We start from the raw sequence: 27,188 nt of genomic DNA on the forward strand, positions 1-27,188 counted from the left end.
ATAAGTAAAAGAGAGAGAGAGAGAGTAGGGGGGGGGGATTGTCACAATAACATCTATATAACATAAGCTATTACTTTATGCGCGTATATTCGGACTTGTATTATGCAACTTTGAAGAAAGTGGAATTTATTTAATCAATAATGACACGACTAACTCAAACAAACTCGAATAACTAATTCGATATTCTTACAGCTTTTAAAATATTGCGAGAGTACCGATTATGTCAGGTAAGTTGAAAATATCGCGTTTATAAAAAGTTTATAAATATAAAATCACGATATACTTTTCTCAAAGTTTAAATATTGAAATCTTATCTAGCGATAAAATTCGACTTTTTAATGCTTGTTGTCGAGGATAGATAACGACGCGAAGATATGGATTCTTCGCGATAATCAATAGCTTTTCCTAGAATGATATGCACTAGCGATGCGCATGTAATAAATGTGCTATATTCTCTCCTCCTTTCTATGAATTGTACATGAAAATTTGTTGACTGACAATAAGGGCGGTGTCGGGTAAGTTTTTTTTTTTTTTTTTTTTTAAATATATATTCAATGTTTATTTCTCTATAAAACATCGCTGGTTGTACATCGATAAATAGTACACCAATTTATTGCATTTACTTAATTTACGCATGTGTGTTTTACGTTACGTCTAAAAGGGGGGGAAAAAAAAAAACGAATTATTGGCATGAGGCACGATTTGAATCTTGAATCTGATTACTTTCTTTCGCTATAAAAAAAAAAATCTTCGTAAATGACGTAAATTATAATCGCTTATTACTATCCAAAGAGATTTTTACGATATTGTAACAAAGTAACAAATACATCTACTTAATATTAGTTATTATAATATGCGCAGTACTGTGGCTTCTTTAACCTTTTACTCCACCTTTTGTGTGTCTCTGCAATATAACACAATACGCATGAAAAAAAATTATTTATGAACATAGATAAATTGAAATTTTGTCTCTCTCTCTATAATTAACGTATAAATAATTAAATTATATGTCTCTCTAGATTTACATATCGAAATAGCATTAATCTGCAATTCGTGTAGTTTAGATCATTCGTCTCATCCAAAATATAGAAACTCTTACCGCGAGTTGTTCCTTCTCCCTGCGTTCCACGATTTTACAACGAGGACGTGCTGCAAGTCCGTAGCGTTGCTCGCACGTGCAATCCTTTTCCATTTCGATGCTTGTAAGACCCTCGGCGATCTTTCTAGCAGTGACCTGGGCGAACTGTCTCTTCTGATTCGGTTTAGCGTCCACGAGATTGTTGGAAATGAACACCGCTCCTCCGGACTGCAACAACGTTATATAATGATACATAAGGACGATTCGTATAGTTTATTCGTTATATTTAGAGCGACTGATCTTTTTATTAATTTATGATTTCATCCTTTTTTTTTCTTAAATATGTCATTGATTCCCCTTTCTTTTAATTTCCGATTATTACACTTACCGCGATAGCAAAGTCAGCGCACACATCAATGGTAGGAAGGACCAGGTTGTTTCTGAGGTCGTTGTTTCCGCTTAGGGGCTTCTTCTTGCTATCGGCAAATACGTATGCGCTATGGCCGTCGTAACCAACGATGTTTTTCTGCGTCTTACCGGAAGCTTGGATCTCACCGGGAGAGTACACGTAATAGTAAGTCAGCCCCATGTCTCGGTACAGTTTCTGCCCGATTATAAGTCTTAATTGTTGCAACTAGAAAAATCGAAAGTATCGAACATGCATTTGTTTAGCGTCGTGATAAATAAATGTATTATATGGAAGAATGAAGAATGTTATCCTACGAGATTCAATAATTCATAAGGAATATTTCCTAGATTGTTTTCATCGACTTTTGATTGATCGACTTGTATTTTAGTTAACTGATACTCCTGGATATCTCTTTGTCTGTATAAAAAATTGAAACTCAAGAAGAGAATCGATTGTAAACTGATTAAAGTTAGACGGATGTGCCTCGAGCGTATCTTAGAATACTGACAGGGGATAAAAATAGGAAAATGCTCACCGATAAAGGCAACGGACTTTTCTCACACGGGGTAGCGATAATTGCGACGATAGCCTTGACCGCACCGGCTCTGAACGGGTAGTTAATACCCTCCTCGTAAGCGCTGGTCAATTTGAAGGTACCGAATTCTATATCCAGTCTTTGTTCGAGATACTCCATTCGTTTTTCAAAATTACTTGACTTGGCCTCCTGCAAATACGCAAATATTTTGTGTATCGAGATGCTCCGATACTATCGAGAACCGAATTCGCATTAGTTTCAACAACAGTGTCGACGCAAGTTACCTCGAGTGTAATAAGCGGATCTATCTTTTCGAATTTCATATTCTTCACATCACTCTCAATGTTAAGATTACCGTCAGAAGTGTAATGTTGCGGCCATTTCATGTGTTCGCCATAACCGATTAAGCCGACATGGACATCCCTATTAAAGGAAGAAACGATAATGATAAAAGTATATTACACAATATAATATTTATTTGTCGCGTTACAAGTCTATATATATTCTAATTTTCAATGTTTCCAGGTATCCGTATTTATAGAAATATATTTCAATAATGTGATAATCTCATTTCTCATAAATATATTATATATCGCGAATATATTATAATATATAAGCGATAATGTTTACATACGTTATGCCCTGTTGTCCTAGTTCCTCTTTCAGATCGGTTATCAACGTTGGAACCAGATCCTTGAAAACCTTCTCGTTCTGTGCAATTTGTTCGACTATTAAGACAATATCGGCTTGGTTTTTCGGGGTCTTGACGCTGAAGCTATCGCCCACAGCGATCGTGTTTTCACCGACTTTACAACTTGCTAAAATATCACGACAAATTTGCTTTCTAAAGTAATTATCATTTACCCATCCATTTTAGATTCTATCTATTAAAATAATGTTTTATATAAATTTATAATTAGGAAAAAAGAGAGAAGTTTAATATCACGTGTCACGCCATAAATTAATGAGATAATAATAATATTAATATATATTTGCAGAGAGACATGATCGCACAAAAATAATATTTGAAATACAGAATAAAAATATTTGAATAAGCCGTTTCTCTCTTATGGGATTATAAATGATTATTGTAGGATAAAATTAATCTATATGTTTATTGAAAAATCCTATTTGAAATATTTACTTTCATCGTATAAATTAAAAATGAATTTTTCTAATATGTAAATTCTATTAGAAAATTTCAATGTAATCGTAATATAATATAATAAAATTTGTTGATAATAGCGTTATAAAATATTTAAATGATTATTTTCGCTAATCTGCAATTGAAACGGGTCTATTATTGATCGTGTATGTATGTTTAGGAATAGAAAATTGAATAAATTTATCTCCAATGAGAGTTGTTTTTCTCTTGCGTTAATGCGTCTATTAATATCACTTTCGATCCGCGCGCTGCTTTGTGTGTCAAGTAGTATAAGTCAACAATTTAACTTACCGCAAGCGGCCGGGATGCTTATTCCGTAAACACGCTTATAAAAGCAGGCGGAGTAGTAAGCGGCGGCGAGCAAGCAAGGAGCTTGCGGATTTCCGTTAGCAGCATAGTCGCAAGCATCTCGGTAATAAGCCGGTTTAATGTAGTTGAAGCACTTTCTAAAACATCACGAACAGACATCGTTTCCAAGTTACCTCTAAGATAACGTGCTTACGCGCCGATTATATTGTTCTCATCTTAAGTGAAATATCAGCTCAAATATACATAATGAATGTCTTACGGTAAGATTGAGCTTCAAGGATTATTTTATTATCAACAGAGCGAGATAAGTGCCGTGTATATAATTTTTTCGTAAATTCTATAATATTTTTTAAAATATTATAACTTTTCTTTTCTCTTTTTCTATAATATCTCAATTATCTATATATTGCTTCCGATAGATTGGAGAGAGCAATGTAAATTTATAAAAATTTCCATTCCGAATATCTGAATTTTCGAAACTTTATTTCTTACTCAACGTCATATAATTCAATTTAAATGACGAATGTACTTACTTCAATGAAGATTTTTCGCTGGTAAAGTACTCAGTGCAGACTGGATTACGTTCATGAGTCTTGTGATCGATCGCGTTCACAGCCGCGCAATCGGGCTTCAGTTTGTATCCGTTGGCAAATTCAGTCTCGCTCTGGGTAATCTGTTTCAATTGGAGGAAAAGGCGTTTTTTAGAGATCACTGCGAATACGTTATAAAGTTTTATCGTTCTAAGATCCTTTCGTTGCAAAACTCTCCCCGCGTCTCTATCTTTATTATCAAAAATGAAAGATACGATTTTATCTTGACAGTCTCTTGCGGATAAACGAAGACATTGTATCACATGCTATTGAAAATAAAAGATACTTTATTCTTTCACTTAAAAACACAAGACAATGTCGTTGGTTGTTCTAGTTTCAAACTACCCACTCGGATACCCATCGCGAAAGAATGCTGATCCGTTTGGGAATTTGTGAGCCCCTCGGGAAAGAATGCCATTCAACGGAATCATTTGTCTATCGATCGAAGCGGAAAGTTTTGAATAGAGGCAAAAATGATTTATAGTCCTGCGATATTACCGTAATGTTTTACGAATAAAAACGTATAGAAAATGGGGAACGAGCTCTGCCGAGGGTAGAAAGCGGATTATGTTAACTATTTATAACGAGTTCATTTTTCATCGCATTTCCAGCTTTTACATTAATGTATTATCAATTTCAGCTTTATTATGATAAAATTAGCTGAAAAATGTATTAATCTTGCTATTTGTGTATTTATATTATTTTATAATACGCGGGTAGATTTTTTTCAGCTTGAAAATCGATTTAATGAAAAATTTGTTTCAATCAACCTATTTCAATCGCTTAGAAAATTGAAAAATATAATTCATGAAATTTTTATTCGTCGAAAATTCTTTTAAAAAATATATTGCGCGTTTACATCTCATGCAATTAGAATCAACTTTTTGATTTTTTACCTCTGCGCAAGAAATTCTTTATTTAACAGTAGCTGTGTACACTCTCTCACCTTTCCGGACGGCAACGTGTAGTCGTCATAGGGCTCGTTGTTGCCGTCACCGAGAAGACCGCGTAATTTTCCGTGATAAAAGCCGGACACGCGGACCGTGCATACCAAAGGTAGTTTGTAGCTGCATGTGACGTGCACGCCGTAATCGGACTTGATGTGTGCGGTCGGAGTGATGAGGAACGCGTGCAGATTCTTTGTGTTGGCTGGGAAATCGGCTGGCTTGTTATTCACCAGAATCTGAAAAAAAAAGAGTCGCGCAAGTGCAGTGGCGAACGCAGAAGAGTCAAACATTTTGTGCGAATGAAAAAAAAAAAGTGCAAAAAAGGAAAGAAGAACTACAAAAAAAATAATAATAATAAAATAAAAGAGCAGGTCAAAGTTGCTCGTTCATAATAATGAGGTTGTTGGCGCAACGTACAACGGCGAATTTTTATTCCTCCCTCGCTCGGTTCGTCTATATAAGAGAAGCGACGCGAGGATAATAGAGTTTAGCTTGTCAGCAAAGTTTGGAGCCCCTCGGTAAACTTACAGAGTTACAGTTCAATACGGGATTGCATTATAAGACTCGTACTCGGAATACTATATGAGCGCGATCCGCGGTTTCACCCTCCCTGCCTCCGCCGTTTTTCCCCCTTTCTCTCCGCACCCCATTTGCCACCCCACGCATTCTCGATTCACGTCACATATTCACCTACGTAACTTGCCGCTGCTATAGGAAATTGGTTTATAGAGATAAGAGCAATGAATTTACGTTGCCATTGTTCTTCAGCGTGATGCTCTCTTTAGGTTCCGTAACGGTCACACTAATAAGATTCCCTTTGTTGAAGTTGGCGACGACGGAGAAATTGCCGTCCTGCATATCTTGGGCTAAAATATAGGTACAATCGCCGGCTATGCCAAAGTGATTGCCGTCGAAGGTGAAGAAGTGTCCCCCATCGACGACGATACCGATCTTGCTGAAGGGAGGCACAATGTCAGAGAGCAGAAGGGTGGGCCTGTTTGAAATAGAGGAGTAGGATTAATATAGTTATGTTTAACGTTGAATATTCTTCCACCTTTTAACTGATTATAAAAAATGAACGCAGAATATTCATCATAAAAAAGAGGAATAGAATAATTTAATTTTTCTCTTTAAAGTACGTCTATCTCTGTCACTTTCTGGCATAAATAAATTTTCGAGAGAGATACAAGTGTGTTTTGCAGTAAAAAATAAAGTTAGAAATTTTACGTTATAAAATAAAATTTGATATGTAATATTGAATAAAAACAGAAGGTTTTGATAAATCAAAAGAAGTTCAATATATACCTGTAGGCATAGTAGAGATCCGCAAGGGATGGAAGTTCATTGTTGCGTAACAGATTGATAAGAGATACTTTTATCGAAGTAATCACTGGTAATTTCGTCAATGTTTCAAGCTGAACAGGTAGATTAGCTTCCAATAAGTTATTTACTAATTGTTCCAAGACGTCGTTGGATTCTAAAAGCTTGACGAGGGACACGATAGCGTCGAGCGCACGCTGATAGATCTTTTTGATCTCGTTGGCATCGTCGACCTGCGCGAGACCAGAATACATCTCATTATCTTAATGATCTTGTTATTCAAATCGCGTTCGGAGGATGTTATTAATCGAAATGGCAAAATGATATAAGAGATCGGTGGAAATCCTACCTTTTCGTGTTTGACGTGTTTTATGATATATTCGTAAATAACGCTAAAGAACTGTCGAAATTCTTCGGTCGGCAGCATGGACTTTATGATCTCGCTAAGTTCGTGGACAGACGCCAATATGCCCTCCGGCATTTTGAAGTTTATGATATCCTTGTAGTGTTCCTTAACAAGCTCATAGATTGGTAATGCCTTGACTTGATTGATCAGCAGAATGGCAAACTCGTCGACATCTTTCCTGATCTGACCAACAGCCTTGAATACGATTTTAGCGATGTCCTGAGCAAGCTCGGAAGCCACGACCGCTATTTCTTTCAGTTCTTTCTGATGCTCGTTGATCAGAGTGAGTAGCGCCTTGAGGTAAGATATGGCGACATTGGCGAGGCTGTCGAAAATGCTGAAGTAGACTTTGACTATCCGTTCGTAGGATTCTCTCAATTGAGGATAGATCTTGTCCCACGCCTCCTGGAGTTTGGAGATTACTGCGTTGTATTCTTTCTGGAGTTCATTCAATCGTATGGTTATCTGCTTCAAGGTTTCCGCCACGGCAGCGATGATAGTTGCGAAGTGCTTGTTCCTGAAAGGATACGATCGATATTATACGCACAAAGTATGATAACTCTAAAGACCGACAAAGAAAGACCTATAAACTTCAACCTACAAAAACGTTTACGGACACATCATTATTATCGATTTCTATTAATTCATGTAAGAGACTATGTGTCATAAGAAATATGAAATTATCGTATGTATTAAGTAGAGCCAATTTATGACGTCGTACTATAAATTCCATTATTCACGAATTTATGTAAAGATTATGTATTATTTAATTTATGTAATTTTTTTCCTTACAAAGTAGCCTGTATGTCTTTGATGGTCTGGTCAGCATGAAGCTCGTTTTTCAGCTTGTTTAATTCAGTCTCGTAGTAGTCCAAGAGCGGCTTGATATTCGGCTGAGCTTTCTTCAAATGTTCCAAGAAATCTTTCAGCTCGTGCTCTAGCTCCTTGATTATCTCAATAGAGGCGTCTTTCAGCTGTTTCAATAGCTCGATGCTTCGGCTTCGAGTATGTTCCTAAAATAAAATGATCAGTAAAGTAAATAAAGCAATATTAACATATCACATGTCGCGTGATGATGATATACTCACGATCACATAGACGATATTATCCTTGTTATAACTGAAATCAGGTTTCAAGAACTTCTCCTCATCAAGGTGGACTAAACCGTAGAAAAGATTTTTCTTTACTCCATCCTTGTACGCATCGGCGTGAATCTCTGCCAATTGTCCGAGCACAACGCGTCCGTTAGCGCTAATCTTCGTGCTAGGATTATCTGAGGAATATCAACTCGCATAAATTCACAATAGAGTATATTCTCTGCGATTTTACGCGCAGGTTAAGCACATAGCACATAATAATCTCACGGATATATCCATGCGGATACAATTTAAACGAGCAAAACGCTTGATTCGGCACAACTTACCTTGCTGGTACCTTAGATACTTGAAGCTGTTCCAATCATTCGCTTCTATATTAATTATGGTGGGTTTGTTGCCAACAACCGCAATTTCGGCGTCAAGTTTTTGCAAATTTTTCTCTAATTGCAATTTCACGTCGACTTTAAGTAGCTCCTTATTGGGCCCGGTCACAAGAAGATACGTTTTCTTGGAATCCGCGGAAAATAGGATGCCCACGTTCTTCGTTTTCTGATGTGAGTCTGTATAAGTTAATATGTTGCCGAAACCGATCGCGTTTTCTGACAATACTATGTGCGACTTCAGGTCGACCTTAAGCTGTTGACCACGGCTGTTCACTTCTATCACGTTGGTGAGATTGTAACCCTTGTCAATATTTCGTTGATACATTTTTGCCGCTATGCTGATCTTTTGCGTTTTCTTCGCGAAGACGTCGATATCAACGTTTACGTCCAGCATATGATAGCCGCCATATTGAAGTCTACCTTTCACCGCCATATCCTAATGATAGCAGAAATATTGCGATGTGATTCGAAAATCTTATATTCGCTTCGGCTTAAAATGGCGAAAGTGTAATAAGGATGAAAAAGCTTAATCTACTTGGCGACAATTCGACGGAAGACGCATATCGTCTCCTTTATAGCCAAGCGGCTCGGCTTATGAAACTCGATGTACCCGCTAGATTGCGAGAAAATCGAAAGTAAACTAAAGGCTTCGCCGAGGTGCTCTTTCCTTTTGCCTCTTTCTAATTTTTATATCAAGACTTTGATCCTATTCACGCGGAAATTGGAAGCGAGATTGAAAATACTCTTTTAGATAAATTTTTTTCTTTTTCTCAAACTTAATGTGATTTCTGAATAAATTTAGAAATTTTCTTCGTAAACACACGTGACTACATTTTTACGTCAGAGGGATGTACCTTTGGCTGAGACGGATAAATGAATTTAACTTCTCCGCTGACGAATCCACTTTCCTTTCCGATATTAATGTCTCCGGCAGCGACCAGGCCGGTCTTCTCGGACGGTTTGTTCTTCCTGTCCAAGTAAACGGACACATCGACCTTAAACGCGCCGGTTTGCTTCGTCTTCGGCAAGTCGAATGTACTGATAACTGCCAATTCGCGATTGGGCAAAGTCAGAATGGCAGCTGTCAAAAGAAAATAACAGGCTAGTTTTAATTTTTTCTTTTACCGATATTAAATTTGACATATTAAAATACGATCGTGCTTAATAGTTGGCTATTATTAATTTAATTGATAAGAGTTATTGATAAAGAAGCGAGAGAAGCTATCTTACCGCTTTCCTTGGGATGAATGTAGACTTGGTAAGAATACTGAGACTTGTCCTTGGACGAGTGTAAATACAAGTTGGCGGAGTGATCGAATTTAGAATCTTTGATCTCGGTACTCGTCTTTAATCCGAATTCAGCCGGTACATTAAATTTCTTTAGGTCTACTTCCACCGTTATTTGATGATTCAGATAGTTCTTCTCTGTAAAAACGAACGAAGAGATACGGATTATAAAAATTATCTTACAAACGATCGAAAATACAATACAAGAGAATGATAGTATTTCTAATGAAATTATTTTTCATAATTCTTTTTTTTTTTTTTTATGCTATAATACTCTTCACGTATACATATTTACCCGACTTTTACACTTTTATTTTCGATGTTATCTTTTCAATATCTATCAAACTACAGCGGATAATAGCAAAAACAATTAATAATGCAAATGCAAAATTATAAAATTATTATCAAGATAAAACGATAATCGAGGCCATCAAGTAAATTGGACAATAATTGACAGTGTAAGTTTGGAGAGAGATACAACAATACGATAATTATCATAAAACCATGAAAGAACGACGAGTATTCATTTCATAGCAATCATAAAAGATTCATAACTATTAACTCTGTCATTGGAAACTCGTTACGCGCCGTTCCATTTAGACTGTTCTCGAGAGCAGTTTCTCGACTTTAATCACGAGAATTTTATTTCCGTAAATTCTCGAAGCTCGACAGGCTTCAACTGCTCCAAATTGATCCCTAGGGAGAAAGAAAAAGAGAAAGAAGAGAGAGAGAGAGAGAGAGAGAAAGCACGAAGTAAATATTACTTGCACTGTACGTCATTTTCGCGAAAGGATTAAGACGCGTACGTCAGCAGGGAGAGCACACGCCCTTGCGGCATGTGACGTCATTCCGACGCGACTTATTTTTTCCTTGTATCGCGCCGTAATATCCTCTACACACCTAGCCTGGTTGGTCACGCCTGTCTTCCCACATCGCGATCCCGGCGTTCGTCGACTTTCTCGTCGAAAGGGGAGGAAAAAAAAAAAAGAAAAAAAAAAGAAAGGAGGAAGGGAAGAAAAAGTGCGCACACTCTCGAGTTAATGCGCGGCCACGCGACGTCGGCCGAGTTAAGGGATGCAAAAATCCGAGGATCTATTAATAACTGAGGCGAGGCACGAATCGAGTGCAGATCACGCGAGAATAGAATCGTATCGACCAGGATCCGGTAGCCAGACACGTAGAAGTGGAAGTTTTATCCTCTCTGCTGCTCGCGAAAATTCCGTGTCGCGGTAGCGACACACGTATTGCGCATTCATGCGAAACACATACATACACACACACACACATACACAGACACACACGTGGGAGATACGTTGGGGAAAATGATACGGAGACAAGATCCATGAAAGGAGATTCTCTGTTTACGACGGATGGACGTGCGTGCAACGTGAACGAAAGCGTGTGCGTCTTGCGATAAGGATGATTTCCTGAGAGACGGAGAACATTCGGGTATATATCGGTCTGTAAAAATCGCGGGGGTTCCTTATACGGTTTCCGTTAACGTTATGTTTCTTTTTCCATTTTTATGAATCCGTTGTGACGAAACGGATCTTAATAAAGGGCCGGACTCGACACGCAAAGTGAGCGTATCATTGAGGCAGTATATTTCCAGGTGCACCGTATATTTAACGTCTTTTATTATATGCGAAAGGCTTTTTATATAACAGTATAAGATCGATTTTTTTTTCATAATTTTTAAGAATAAATGAGCATGTTAATATGTAACAATTTTTTTTTTTTTTCCATTAATTATTTATAAATTTCCCTGTATCTCTTTTTCATCTTTTTAAACAGTCGAAGAAAACATAATAAAAGGAAAGAAAGAAAAATGTTGTCAATGTTGCGACATGCATATCTAAAAACAAGTGAAAAAGAAAATACGAAGGAACGAGATACTTGCTTGCAAAAAACCTAAACTCCATTCTGTTCGGTAAAGATTGCTTTGAGGATGATCATGTATTGTATATATATATATCCATTTTCTTCGCAAAAGATATATATATATACACATAATTGATTCGTCGGTCAAAATGTTACTTACTATCAGTATCGTAGCTCGATTGAAGCTTGAAGTGAGCGCAGTCCTTGCTCTGCTCACAGTAGCTGTTGGAGACGAGGATTTCCTTATTGGAGAGTTTCAGCTCGCCCACGATAGCCGCTGGATCGAACTTGGCGTTCAAAACGATTATAACGCCGACCTCGCCGTCCTTTTCGCGAGTCAATTGCTGGCGAGTATACTTGAAGGACGAGCTCCTCGTGTTCTCGCCTATCTTGAGGTTGCCATTCCCTTCGACGATGATCTTGCCACCTTCGTCGCGTCTCTTGTAATTTGTGCTACGAATAAATTGTAATTTTTTATGTCAGATATCTTTACTCTTCTCTCTTTCTTACTTACGTATTATTATCTTACGTTTTTTGTTATGATATTTTTCAAGATCACTTATGATAGTTTTGTTCTTACAATTAGAGGGAATATTTCAGAGAACACAGAATAAATTGTCATTATTTTTACTAACGCGTATCCCAGCAATGGAACTGTTAAATGCTGCATGCAATTTTCTATCTTTTTTTTATATTTAATATTGAATAATACATCGATATTTTTATTATAGATATGTGATGAAATGCTTATAATATTTTTTACAATCTATGGCAATTCTGGATTTCTGACAAGAACCGTTCAACTATTAGCCTCTTTCAACGTTTTGCGATTCGATCGAGGTGTTCTTGATGAGACGAATAAAAAGGGCTGGTGCACAGTTGAAAGGTATTCTCGGAAACCGTTTGAATTAATTTTAGCAGGTGAATCGATGTGAAATTACACGGGACGAGGTGGAACGACGAAAGGAGATACGTATTCTACCGTATCCGCGATCTCCTTCCAAAATGACCTCGTGCCCTTTCGTTAATTACAGGAGGACATCTTTACTCTTTGTTTTGTCGCCACGTAGGCGATCGATCTTTTATTTCTTTTATATACGCGCAAGAGATGTATCCGTATCTCGCGCGTCGTTAGAGAATATCGTTTAGAATTACGTTGGGAATATCGATTCTCGTCGACAGAAGCGCGATGGAATCGTAGACTTCCTATACTTCCGCGCGATCTGTATAACTTTACCTTTCTGTTCTTCGCATATAAATTTCTTCTTCATATAAATAATCATTAACCATTATCAACATTCGGATATACTATATTTAGGGACATCGTTTTGCGCGACAAGCTATTACATCTTTACCTTCCGGTTACGATATTCTTGCCGTCAGTGGTGACGATGATGATTATCTTTCTGCCAGTCTTGGCAGTGGGACTGTTGGCGATCTCGGCATGAATTTTACGATGCTTGAGTTTGTCGCTGTCCAGATTAACGTTGATGACGAAATTCTCGATGCCCTCCAGATTGACGTGCGCATCGGCAACGGCGAAGCCGTATGGTGTCTCGACTTTCCATTCGCCTAAAACCAAATACGAGGAATTTGATAAGAATGTTTATTCAAAGAAACGAATAAAGAGGTAGTTCTTACTTTTCTAATAAAGGGAAAAATATTAATATCTTTTTAATAAAGATGTCGAAAATCATGTCATTTTGTAATAATTTTAACTTTCTGCACAATCCAGATTTATTTTATCGACGCAGACAGTATGACATTAAAAACAAACACATTTATCTGAAATCTTCATTACTTTTTTATCATATTATATTATATTGTACGTTTTTAAAAGAATTTCGCTTAAATTCAACTAAAATTACCCGTGTATTCTCGGTCGCCAAGCTTCTCGAATTTCGAGAGTAATTCAGTCTTTCCCTTTGGACAAATGAGAACTATATGGATAATCGGAGAGACGTTGCCGTCTTGAATTTCACTCTTGGCTGTGTACTTTATATTGTCGGCAGTGACGGCCACATCGGTCTTCCTTACGTGTCCGTCCTTTTCTCTCTTCAAAAATAAATAAAAAAGGTATTAGATGCGCATATAATGAATAGATAGCGCCACCCTCGCAGCAATCTCATTGATCACTGTAAACTTTATCTTTTTTAAACCGCATGCTGTCGTAGTAAAGAAATAAATTATCGTAAATGATGTAACGGGGTATCAACGGTGATATCTAGCTAGGCTAATGTAAAAAATTTGCTCAACAAATTGAAATCTGCGAAACGTGCGAAAGACAATGTGCTTTTACGAAAGAAAAATTAACAATGTTGTAAACCTTACCTCGTGCTTGAGTTCAAGATCGATCTGACGCAGCTTCTCGTACGGGGTGGTAGCCTTGGCCTTTATATCGACATGCGTGAGATCGCGATCGTACGTGAGGGAATCGATCGCGAGGGTCAATTCTTTTTGACCGTACTTGACGATCGTATTGGTGGTGATTGTCATTTTGTCGTTGTTAGGCACATACTTGAAGTGATTTTGGTAGGTGAGAGGCGGTATCTGGAGAACCGTCAGATCGACCTTGAGATCGCTCTCGTAAGGATGCTCGCCGTCATTGATCCCGGACGTCTTGAGGGCACCGGCGACCTTGACCGATTTATCCTTGTTGTAAATGAGGGTCGATGATCCTTCCAATTCGAGCTTACCGCCTTCTTCTTCGGATTGACTCAGCAAACTGTTCTTAAAATCGAGATTGACATGATACAGACCTTCGAATGGCAATACCAGCTCCAGATTGCCGTTGAGCGTATAAGGCTTGTCGACATTGTTGCCGGGAACGTAGTTTCCAGAACTCTGCAAATGATAAATTTACGCATTGCTACTTTATAAGATATGCGTCTTACGTGTTACGTAATCTCAAGATATTTAACGAGTTACTTCGCTCACCTTCGCCTGAATGTCCTTGCTCAAAGAGGAAGCGACTTGGTATATCACTTCACCGTTATCGCGCACGCCAGTCTTGTATTGTAGATTAAACGGCTTCGGCACCATCGCATTATCCGAATGTGTTGCCGACGTAGCCAGAATGATCTCGTACAATCTCTTATAGTCATCGACATTTTCAAGGTTCTTTATATTGACATCGAACTGTTTTTTGTTGCCGTCGAAGTCGATGGCCGTCACTTGCTCGTTCAACTGGAATGTGGACGTCTTGTAGTCGATATCAGTGGCGTCGACAATGTACGTAAATTTTTGCGATTTGCCTCCCTTGGTCTCATGGACCTCCATCTCGGCGGTCGCGTGGATGTTGTACTTGTCGTTCTTCTTGGTAGATGTGCGCTTAACTTTGTAAACCATGTAATGACCGTTCGGCAAAGTGATGTCCGCGTCGATGATCAGCTCGCCCTCGTTGAGCGTGCCGTCCAGCTTGCCCTTGCCATTTACCTTGAGCTTGTGATTCAGTACTTCGATCACGTTCTTCGAGTCAACGGCATTCTTTTTTACGTCGTTCACAGTGGACAGCTTGATACGCTTGCTCGGGTCCTTTTCCGCGTCGAGCAAAATCTCGATGTCGGCGTTGTGCTGTGTGCCGCTTATCACGAAATCGCCAGTTCCCTTAATCTTTCGATTGATCTTTGGCAGATCGATATTGAGCTGTGCCTTACCCTTGTCATTCTGTACCGTAATCTGTCCCGCGACATTTAGATAATTTTTTACGTTCAGGGACAAATTACCCTGCGGATACGTGCCCTGTCGCAGCAGCTTAAGCACAAAATCGACGTACTTGACATCATTGACGGTGACGTACGCTCGAGACTGGACGTTGCCGGGACGCTCAGTGTTTAGACTGGCGAATGTCTTTACCTTTTTGCCGTTCAGATCGAGATCGCCGTCCATCTCTATGTTTAAATGATTGTTGTCCTGATTAAACGTCACCAGCGCCTCGGCCTCGTACTTGCCACCCGGCGTTAGCTCGATCTTGTTCTGATACTTGCTCTTGTGCGGATTGATGATCGTACGTTTCGATTCTAATTTGATACTGTTTTGTAGTAGTTCGGCCTCGAATTCGAACTCGTAATCGCCCGGCTTAGCTGTGTTTCGTTTGGCGGATAACTCCGAGCCAAATTTGAACTTGTCATACATGATTTCAATGTCGCCATCGATGGAAACAGATGTGAGCTTGCCTTCGAGATTCAGTTTCAGTTTCGCAGCGGGATATGAGATTTTGTTAGATCCGCCCAGAACAAAATTCGTGCTTCCCTGGTTCAAATTGGTAACAACATACTGCTTAAGAGTGAAACGATTGATCTCGGATTTTGGATCCGGGCCGTGGACGAAGACCAGATTATTCTCGAATTTGTATTCGTCTTTACGCAATTCCCAGTTGATGTCAAAAGCTATATTGGGATCTCTAGATGGCATTGCTGATAGGCCGAACGAATAATGATGTTCTCCCAGTTTTTTCCCGTGTGATTTCAGGGCGACTGACTCGTCGCCGTAACTTGTCTTTATATCCAGGGCAACGCCGTTTTTGCCGGATTGAACATATCCGTCGAGACCGACGAGGCTCCCGCCATCCGCGACCAGGGCTACCTTGTTGAACACGTATTTCTTTGCGTCATTTTCATCAATCAGCTCCACGCTACCCTGCACATTGTATTGTTGACGGCTTGTTGACGTTTTCGTTCCGAACTTGGTGCCTGCTAGTTTTTCGATATGCTCCGGCACTTTGTACTCCAATATGGGCTTGTATTTGGTACCGTCAGCCAAGAGGCCGGCGCGCGCAAAGTACTCATGGTTATCGTTTTGCACAGTGATTGTGAGCGTGTGTTCCTGAGGATTGGATTTCAATACCGTTTCAACAGAGGCTTTTTTTATAGGAGAATCGAATGATAATTTGGCGACTTTGTTAGGCTCGAGGACGATTTCGCCGGTCAAAGATATGCGTCTATTAGTCTTGCTGTTAGGCGTGTCTAACAAAATCTCAAATAATCGAGACTTTGGTGTCTTGTCGTGATAGATCTTGAAATGGACGCTTGTTAGATCATTGTTCTCATTGCTAATGCTATATTTGAACGGTCCGTTTAGGGGGAACAATGCTCTCTTATTCATCGAGTCCATGCCATCATACGGGAATTCCAGATGTCCGCAAACTGTTATGCCCACAGCAGTGGAAAATTGTTCGAAGCAATCTTTGTATACCTTGCCTTTGCTGAACTTGGGAGCCTTGTATGTATCGCCTTTCGATCCGGTGCTCAACAGGATCTCGCTGCTCACGCTTATGGGCACCTCCTTTCTTTTCGGCGCACCGATTTTTATGTCAATACCCTTGCCGTCTAATAACTTCACTGTCAAATCGATCGCCGTATCGGTATGCAATGTAGTAACGAGCTTCATGCCGGACTCTACATCGAATCCTTTAACGACCATGCTACCAGCGATCCGAATGGAAGCTCCAGGTTCAAAACCGATGAACGCATCGGTTTTCTGCGGGTTCTTTATAATTGCCGGGATGTCTAATCTGCCGTATGTCTTTAAATGGACTACGCTGGTACCGATCACGCCTACGGAGAGCGCCGTACCAAGATTTGTCGGATAAATGAGCTCCGCGTCCAGGAACTGCATGCGATTCTGCAAATTGTAATCAAATTTCTTCACCTTATCGAATCCTACCTCAACGTTATCGAATATCTTATCGATGATATTTTCCGGAGATAACTGCGCGGGATATCCATTGTAAGTTAGATATGCCAATTCGACACCGAATAGTTTGACTGATAGATCTAGGTCAAGTTGCTCATCCACCTCGTTGTTTCTCAATTTGACACCTTTGGCAAATTTGTCGAGTTCTCCCTGCTTGACCTCACGCTTAGAGCGCAACTTATTGACTTTCTTCTTAATATATTGTGCAATATTCTCGACCTTATCCGTTCCTTTATCCACCAAATCCTCTACCTCGTCCTGCATCAAACCACCTTTAGGCCCGAAGTAATGCTCGACCAATCTATCAAGGTTCTCGATACGCGTATCGAGCTCTAAGAAATTGAAAGATCTGCCGAATATCTCGGTGGTCAGATTTAGATTCAACGAGCGCGGTACAAAGCTGTCCTGGCTGTAGATGACGTTACTCTCCACGGAAGAGCCAACTCCGAGACCGCCGACGTTGTACGATAGTTCATTGTTGAAGGAGAACTTGCGGAAGTCTTCCGGGAATTTGGTTCGCGGCTTAATCAGACCGAGTTGTCTCTTCGCTTCGGCTTTGCTTGGATCGGCGGAGGCTCGCAGATTCCGCAAGTGACTCTGAATAAAAGATCCGACTTGATTGACTGTTTCTTTATCTAACGTTTCCTTGATACTGTTGGCAACAAGTGGGCAAACACAGGCGACTAGCGAAAGGTAAGTTTTTATTCTGATCTCGCTGTCCTCTTCGCGATCAGCCAGAACTTTCAAAAGAATGTTTTTCCACTTCATAGAACAGCGTGCGGGCAAGGCCTCGATTGCGGCTACCCTGACGCGATTACGAACGTTTTTGTCCTCGGCGATGCTGGCTAGTTTCTGCATACTAGCGTCATCGAGATATTGGACATTACCCAGCGCCTTCAGGGCCGAAACTATGAGATTCTCCTGTTCCCTGGTCTTTGCCTTTCCATTGCCGACCTTCTCGCGAATCTTCTGGATAGCTTGTTTAATCTCAGCTATGTTATCGCAGGCGTGCTCCTGACAATACTTTCCGATCACTTGACCGATTCCGAGGTAACCGAGACGCGGTAAGTCCGGCTGATCGAGTAAAGACGTGACGACATTCACTGATGGTAAATTTACATGATTGATGAGAGCGAGACTCGCGTAAAAGACGAGAGCCTCAACGCCGGTAAGCTCGTGATTCTTCAACAGATTGGTGACCATCTCGGCAGCCTCACCGCTTCCGGTACGGAAGAGAGCATCCAGTAAAATCTTCTTGTCCAGGACTTTGTCAAAACCGGCGCCGGCCTTCACCTTCTGATAAACGGCGAGAATGTCATTCTTGTTACTAAGACGGAGAATCCGAACGAGCTCGGCGAATTTCTCCGCCGCGTCCTGTTTCACGCCGTCATGTTCCTCGGAACTTGCCGTCTTCAGGGCTGTGGCAATAGCGTCGGCGGACGACTTGACGACGGGATGCGGCGCTTCAAAAATAAGAGATTTCGGTTGGGTAACGGGAGCATTCGGACTATCGCCCTTTTCGCCCTTGAGGGTAAGCGTGGTTTGTACGATCGTCTTGGCGTTGATGTCACCGTTACTCCATGGCTTCAATTTGTAAGTCTCAACCGAGGTCGCCTTGTTCAGAATACCGCGTTTGAAGCGTTGTTCGATCTTCTGATGCGATGATAGCAACGGGACCGATTGAATGTCGGATTTTGAATCGTAGATCGCGGACACGGGTCCTTCCCTGATATTCTCGCGATGGGAGCAACGGACCAGATTTCTCTCCTTCTGAACGACCAACGACTCGCCGTCTTTGTGGAAGGTGAAGTCAGTCGGACAGCCGCCGAACACATCGAACTGAAAGTTCGACAAACAGCAAGAATGCATTATATCGAGATAGTTCTCTCTAGTGAAAAATTAAAAAAAAAAAAAAAGACGAATTAAGACAGTTGACTTGTATACCTCGTGATGAGTTGTAGAGCCAGAATCTTGAATGACGGCCGACTGAAAGAGAGAGGTGACAGCTCTCTTGATGTTGAGAGATGCCTGCGAGTCACCAGCCTCGGCACAAATCTGCGTGTCGATGTGACCATCGTGATAGTTGAATTGTAGCGCGTGCTTTTCAACATCTGGCAGTGATATTGGCTGGAAAATAAATAGTGTTTATATTTTTACATATTTATACCTCTAGTATTTCTGTAAACCAATATCATCTACCGTACGCATTTATAGCACAGAAGATAATACTTTTCATAGATTTTAAATAAGAAGGAAATTAAAAATATCAAGTATTTATTATATGAAAATTAGTCTATGATATGAAATGTCTACAGATAAGAAGAAACTTTATTCACTGCATTTTCATTGATATAAACTATTGTACATCAATTTTAATTATACGCGCGTGCAAAAACAGTTGTACAATTAAAAGTTTTTGATATACAAACATAGTTTATTCAGAAGGTTGAATTAAAAGTCGGAATTACATATTCGAGTCTCACATTCTGCCCTATTTTACATATTTCTACTTTCCCCTCTCATATATTTATTAATTCTCTTTTTTTATTTGAAAATGTGCGATATAGAAATCAAATGTCAAACACTTACGGCTTCATTGATTTGTACGCCCTTCAATCGGATTTGCCGAATGCAGTCAGGCTTCACTGACAATTCAACGGTACCTTTCAGTTTCAAAGTAGCGTCACCCTGAGCATCGGGGACCGATGTTACGGACGTACCTTCTAAATCGTATATATACGTGTGTCCTTCCTGATATGCTTTACCTCCTTGTACTGGAAAAGATTGTAAGAGAAAACATACAATAAAATTAAATCTATAATAAAATCATAAATGACATTAAATGTAAAAGGATACTAATCTCTTATTTTCAAGAAAAACTCTTCAAAATACTTATGACAAATTAGAGAGACCAATTTTTTATACGATTATAAATATACTTACATCCATGGCAGCCGACTGTACATTTATCTATAACAAGAAGATAATCATATGTCAATATTTAGTTATAAAGATGTATATATTTCTAATATTAATTGTATTAATTATTAAATTAACAACAAATAATAATAAAAAAAAAAACAGGAAATGATGTTATTAATTATATTTCACATATCTTTGTCGAGAAAGAAATGAGTAAAATATTTTTCGTATATAATATTACTTTAATTTTCAGATTTCATCGAAATACAGATTCGAGCGGAGAGACAGACAAGCGGTTATAATTTATTATGCTTGACGCAGATCGTTTCGTGAAAAAAATATATTTGTGCATCGGAGTGAACTCGATGCTAGGGTCGAGCGCTGATAACGTGCCGTTAATCGTGACTTTCTTGACCCTGGACCATGGAACTTTCATTTCTGTTCGATAGAGTGTATCGGCACCCGCGCGAGCCCCGAACGATTTATAATGGTTTATACCACAATAGTTTCACCCTTTAACATTTAAATTGATTCGAATGAAATTGCAATGACTTCTCGAGCTATAAAAGGGAACGTACTAATCAATTGCGATGCTTGCAATAATTTGATATTTATGCCATATATACTCTCTTTTTTTAGTCCAAATGAAATTTTTTAAATTTCTATGCATTTTAAATCGTACAAAGGTTAATTATTACGTTGCTCTCATTACATTGCGGTTAGACTTTTATATATATATTTGACATTAAACATTCTTCAAACTAATTTTATAAATTTTACACGAAATATTCCAATTATATTAAATTAATTACATTTATATACATATTGCATTATATATAAATTTTAAATAAAATATCCCAATTATATATTAAATTGATTATATTACATATTGCTAACATATATGAAATTAATTATACATTATATAAAGAATATTCTTAAAAAATTTGATATTGATATTTGTACGCTTAACGTAAGTTTTTATCTCTCATTTCACTTTATCTTGCTGACATTCAGAAAAATAGCATTGATAGAAAAATTCATAGATGAGAGTAAAGACGATGAAAAATATGACTATAGCTAAATATAATTATTGATCCAGGACGGATAGAAATTTTTTTTTATTTTTTTCGAAAATGTTGATTACGTTTTAAATAAGATGGTTTATATTATATACAATATTAAAAGTCGATTAACATGCATTTTATTAGTAATCTAGTTTCTGTATTAATTTACTTTTAAGATAAAAAACCGGATATTGGATTAATATTAAAAAGGAATAACGGATATCATCAAGTTAGAACGGAAGTTTAAAGTTCATAAACTGTAACTATATATATATATTATAATATATATATATATTACGAAAACATCAATATCAATTTTACTATATAAAATATGTATCTATTTAGCATGTATGATAAAAATCTCAATATAAAAGAAATAAATAAATAAATTCTAGACGTATTTAATTAAAAATATATATTGAATTTTGTTTTTCTATATATAAATAAATTTACTTTTCGGCATACTTCTATCTTTCTATTAGGCAAGTCAACAAAATCAAAGCAATTCGATTTTTTCCTCGCAGATTATCTAACATATCGTTAAACACACGAGCGCTATTTACCGAGGAAAAAATAAATTCATAAATATAAATTCTCGTTAACGGCAGAATGCGAGTCGACTATTCAGCCTTACGTCAATACAATAATTGGAACAGAAAACAAGCGAATATCAAAATTTGTACTTTGCACTTATGCATCAGTTGCATAATTGTTTACTCGACGACAAAATAATTGATTGCATCTCGGCACACTTGATAAAGATTATCTTTTCTCAGAAAAGGCGGACAAGAGAAGATGCAAACAATAATAAACATGTAAAATTGTAGCGACTTATAAATGTGCATGTATGTATATGTGTATGTTTGAGAGATACATGATAATGTTTTCCGTCGAAGCGATTAGTGTAATGGAAACAGTTAAATAGTTAATCTTTCCAATTTACACGTGGTCACTGTGTGAATACAGGAGAAATATTCCTAGGAATCTTCCATTGCCCTTGTTTCAAACAGGGTATAATATAATTTTTTTTTTACGCCAATGAATAGAACGAATAATATATTTTTTTCTAGAAAAATAATATAAGATATGTGATGTAAAAAAATAAACAGAGAGGTGGAATGACAGAGTGACCGAATAAATGAAGAGAAAGAAAGCTAGATGAGATACAAGAGAAGGGGGAAGCGCTCCTTCAATATAGGGACAAAGAGATAATAAAGAGATAAAGAACAATGCGTGTGTGAAAAGAGGAGGGAGGAGGGAGGGGAAGAGTGGGAGTGTTGGTCTCGAGAATAGAGCAAAAGAAGGGCGAATCTATCCGAAGGTATACATTGTTTCTGTACAATGATACCGCGAACGCCGGCGATCAATCTCCCTCCTCTTGATTGTCCTCACTTTAACGGCAATCTGCGAGTTCGTTGAAATATTCCTTCAGCGAATTGTCTTTGTTATTATCTGGTCACCATAGCCGGAATTTCATCTGTTTGACTTCACGCAATTTTGAACGCATGAACGACGAAGATATTCCTTTAAACTTGTATTTTAGCACTTTTATTTCATAAGATCGCTTTCTATTTTCCGTCTTCTATATTAAGACCGTTATCTGCGAAATCTTTGATTAATTTGTAAACGAATTTTCTTTAGCGACAATCGAGATATCTATAGAAAGCAATATTTATATTTATAGTTTACAGGTGAAAAACAAAATCTTATATTTTTCGTTTAAACTCGCAATCAGACGGACTTTATTTCAGCTAAGTTTTATTAAAATTGTTTAATTTGACGTGGAATATTTAATATTGAAAATAAAAAAAAAAAATATATTTTAATTTTTCGTTAAGAAGGAGAATCAACTGAAATTTACACAGAGAGGACGCGTAGAATGTAATTTGTGGATTAAATATGTAATTGCGACTCTCTTTAGACGTTACCTCGTCAACTGAATAATCAACAGATGGACGCATCACGAAAGCTACAGTACGATTAGAGAATCTCGCCGGGATTTTGCTGTAATTTAACGCAATTGCAATTGTAATTTCTCGCGTTGCTCGTCCCCTTGACGTGCGCGACGCGCGATTAGGGGTGCTTCGCTCTCGTTGTATTACTTAAACGTGTGCATTATGCAAATTCACAGCGTACGACAAAGCGTACTCTTTCATATTTCATATGCTCAGGGACGCCGTATCTTTCTCGCGTTATTTCATACGTCGTTTAAAAATTGATTTTTCTCCTCGATGATCCCGTATTGTTCGCTCGTATTTTTAACCCTGCGCAATCGCGCTTCCACTTCTCACATACAACTGCGCCATTGTAATTATTTATCGCAGAATTTTTAATGCATCGTCAATAGCCATTGAGTGACTCGATATAATGAGAGATGTTACGCTTAAAGGAAGATATTTATATGAAAAGGTCCATCCATCTCTCTTTCTCCCTTTCTCTCTCGGTGTCGTTTCTATTTTCCGGTGGTATTACGACGATCACAGCTGGCGAGGCAATTGTAAAAAACGTGTCGCCAATAGAAAACGCGACGATTGTAATCGTATTCTATTCTATATTTCGCTCGTATAAACCGCGGCCAACGATGGTTTTTTTTATACGTTCCCTTTACGTATTTTAAAACGCGGCGGTGAAAGAACGTTTGTTACGTCGCAACGGCCAGATCGGATCTATTTCACTGGGATGTAGGGACGTCAGATCAATTTACCAAATGTCCGGTCAAACACGGGGGACCTATAATCGTTTCAATGATACGGACCTCGTTCCGACCACCGATACGCCATACTCGAACTCTTTAAACCGCTATTTCTTACTTTTAGAACTAGTGCAAGAAAACTCAGTATTTACCCACGTTGAATTCCACTTACAATTACAGTTTTTCTACGAATTGCTCTATTTTTCAAGAGAGTAATCTCATACATTTCCTTTTATCTCTCGCAAAAACGATATCGGTTAATAAATCTTATTATTTTTTAAATTTCACTCCCCTCGTTGATAATTTATTCCCATGAAAGAATGGAAGAAATGCATCTAAACGATACCTATAATTTTATAGGTTCACACTATCTATCGTGTTTACTCATCACGTTTTACACTCTATCTATCTAATATACAATATTTTATAAGAAGATCATAAGAGCGATTGTTATACGTTCTAATGGTTATTTTAGTCTGTATGAATTAAGCTGTGCTAATTATTCACTCGATTATTCATGATTAATTTAAACAAAGCTTGTATAAAACAAAGACAAAATTGTAAGATACATATATATTATTAGAGAAGCGTAGATGATAACAATAAAAGATTTCTCGCATTTAAGATCTAATCTTATCGCGTTTAAGAGAAAAATATAAAATCGACTTTTTTTTATTACAGAATAAACAATTTTTTATCGCCGATTCTCTGCCACACAATAGTATTTTTGATTACTCAATGATTCGTAGAATTTTTTATTCAAACGTGATTTGGAAATTTGCAAATCACGTGTAGGCGCGCCTACATGTTTACAGTTTGATAAAAGTGTAACTAGATTTTTTAACGTTATTCATTACTCTTTCATAACATTTGCAGTTTTGTGAAAAATTCAAAAACTGATATTTTCCTGTATCCAATAATTGTCTAAATGTATATAACAATAACTCTTAATCTATATATATTTTGTTAAGAAAACAGTTTACTCTTAAACATTCTTTCACTCTATTTTGTTAATAAAAAAAAAAACTACTTAATATCCGACATTTTCTTCCATTAGTCCAATACAATAATTTAATGAAAAAACAATTTTCTTTAAACTTCTTCTAGTAAGAAGAAAGTATTAAACGCCAACGCCAAATAAAAAGTTTTATACTTTGTTTAACATAAAATAAATAAACGAAAAGAGTTACAACTTTGATCAATCAAATTCTAGAATAATATGTAAAAGAATAGAGAAAATAACACATATAGCGGAAACGTTACGTCAATAAGATATAAGATAAATCTTATATCGATAAATAAATCATCACTGCACGAGCAAAGGCGACAAAAAAGAAACCTATGGATATACGAAAGATTCTTAAAGAAAATCAACAAGTTTCCCTCGTTATCATGAAGGAGATTAAGAATTAAGAATCTCTCTAAGACGGCTATGTCGAAGATCATTTTTCATAAACCGTGGCTTAATTAGTATTGTGAGAAAGAAACGTTTCGATATTTCTAGTTTATTGCGTTAATCATGCCAAGTGCAATAATCGCGGTAAAGTTGCGCGAATCTCTCGGGATTCTATCGCTTTCACGAAAATATCATCAATTTCAACATCCATTTGCGACGTTAATCTTTATCCTTGACACAGCGAATAACCTTATGATATTCAAACCTGACCGCGCTGAGCGCGTTGACCTTTTCTATCTCAACTCGCTTATTAATCTTTAACTTGATGGAAAAATTAAAACTCTTGGAAATCCGTCCGGCCGTCCTTCTCGAAAGATCTACATAAATATGATTTAAATCTTTATATACGCGTATCGGAACACAATTCGTAAATGCAACTTTTTATCAGTTTTCTTAATAATATTAAAAATGCAACTACAATTACGTTACGATAGCATAAACTATAGGTAAAATAATAATTGTAAATACAATGTATCGACAATATTCTACACACGAGAAAAAATTAAGTAATCAGAGTGAAATAAAAGCTTGCGATACTCTATTTTTCGTTAAAATAATCGTGCATTTTTTTTTAAATGTTGCATTAAGTGTAATAGTTTTTAAAATTTTTATCTTTAATAAAGTAGAAATTAATTATCTTGAAAATCAATACTTGGGAATTGCTTTGTAAGAAACAAATGCTTTCTTTTTCTTCATTCGGAACGACATTTTTTTCTTAGTAAAATCTAAAAGTCTTCCCGTGTATTATAATATGTATATATATAAGGATTTTCTTTGATATATTTATCTAGCTTTCTAGAGAAAGCTATTCTAGGCAAATTTTCCGTTCAGATAAGTGAATCGGGCTGCTTTGATCCCATAATTTTCACACTTTTGTAATTATCTAAGAATAGAGAAAAGAGCGAACGGTTTGCAACGGCCGTTTACATCTTTCTTAGAGGATAAATTGAAACGTAGAGTACTTTGCAGAAAGAGATGAAAGCGACCGTGATGCTTTACTCACTGCCTAAGGCGTCGACAACCAGGAAGAGGAGGCAGCCGGCGAAGACGGCCGTCCTCGCGAGCCCCATGGCTTCCTTTGCCCGAATACCGCAAACTATTGCTTTTAACACTACTTTCTTTCTTGCACAATCAGTGGTGACACGATCGGCGGCCACGGGCGAACATGACAAAAGCGTCCGCGCTTTTCTACGTCCCTGCTTTTATGCTCTCGCTGCTCCCCACTCGCTTGCGTTCACAAATCCTACCCTATGCATATCGGTCCATTTTCATACACATGTGTTCGGACCCCACGATACGTGGGAGATAAAGAGACGTTTACCCCCGGCTGAGGGAAAGAGAGAGATGATTTGTAAGAGCGGTTTGTCAAAATTTTTCTTGGTGATAAAAAATAATGATCCAGTACCGAAACGGACGTCAGTTAGACGGATCCATTCGATAGCCATCCTTTCAAAATGTACATTTTATCACCAAGAGATTGTGACTCTGGTTTCCGATATTAACGAATTTCCTGCGACTGTATAATCAAATATAAGATAGCTTTTTCCATATTTTTCGATAGAAAAATTTGAATACATACACACAAACATATTATATTACACATACTTCTTTTTGTCTGTAATTAGTTTCATTATTTAAGAGCGACGAGATTTTTCATCGTATTCAAGTCAAGAATCTGCGTTCATCGCTCCCAGACCTTTTTACGACTCATTTACGACTCTTGGGAAAATTTTAGAGATTTTCTTGCTCCCCATATGTCGAAACATATGCACCGCGTCGCTCTTGTCCCTTGTCAAAGTACCCTGGTCCTTCGTACTGTAATTTAAGTTCTGGAGAACCCGATAATGGTTGTGTGCGCCGCGTTCACAATCTTCTCTTAATTTTTTTTAAAAATTGTAAGGGAATTGAAAATTATTGAAGCAACATGATTTCTTTTATCCAGATTGATTAATC

At 37.7% G+C, this 27,188-nt stretch overlaps 1 protein-coding gene across 1 annotated transcript; it reads right to left on the bottom strand.

Annotated features, from left to right (window-relative positions):
- Positions 1–540: 540 nt before the first annotated feature.
- On the bottom strand, positions 541–26,397 carry Apolpp (retinoid- and fatty-acid binding glycoprotein apolipophorin). The gene is made up of 26 exons (XM_070302216.1): positions 26,239–26,397; positions 20,045–20,071; positions 19,691–19,875; positions 19,046–19,228; positions 14,345–18,940; positions 13,739–14,251; positions 13,276–13,462; positions 12,763–12,979; positions 11,568–11,860; positions 9,470–9,664; positions 9,094–9,320; positions 8,183–8,675; positions 7,848–8,032; positions 7,552–7,772; positions 6,703–7,276; positions 6,339–6,586; positions 5,784–6,027; positions 5,033–5,269; positions 4,030–4,169; positions 3,479–3,633; positions 2,657–2,840; positions 2,307–2,445; positions 2,023–2,211; positions 1,467–1,712; positions 1,100–1,306; positions 541–904 (listed from the first exon to the last, which is right to left on the bottom strand). Exons 1-26 carry the CDS (start codon positions 26,303–26,305, stop codon positions 875–877), a joined length of 10,182 nt encoding a protein of 3,393 aa, XP_070158317.1. The 5' UTR covers positions 26,306–26,397; the 3' UTR covers positions 541–874.
- Positions 26,398–27,188: the final 791 nt, after the last annotated feature.

The sequence above is a fragment of the Polyergus mexicanus genome, unplaced genomic scaffold (genome assembly GCF_030449975.1).
Source record: "Polyergus mexicanus isolate NDT 795.1 unplaced genomic scaffold, iyPolMexi1.0 SCAF_9, whole genome shotgun sequence".
Lineage (NCBI taxonomy): Eukaryota > Metazoa > Arthropoda > Insecta > Hymenoptera > Formicidae > Polyergus > Polyergus mexicanus.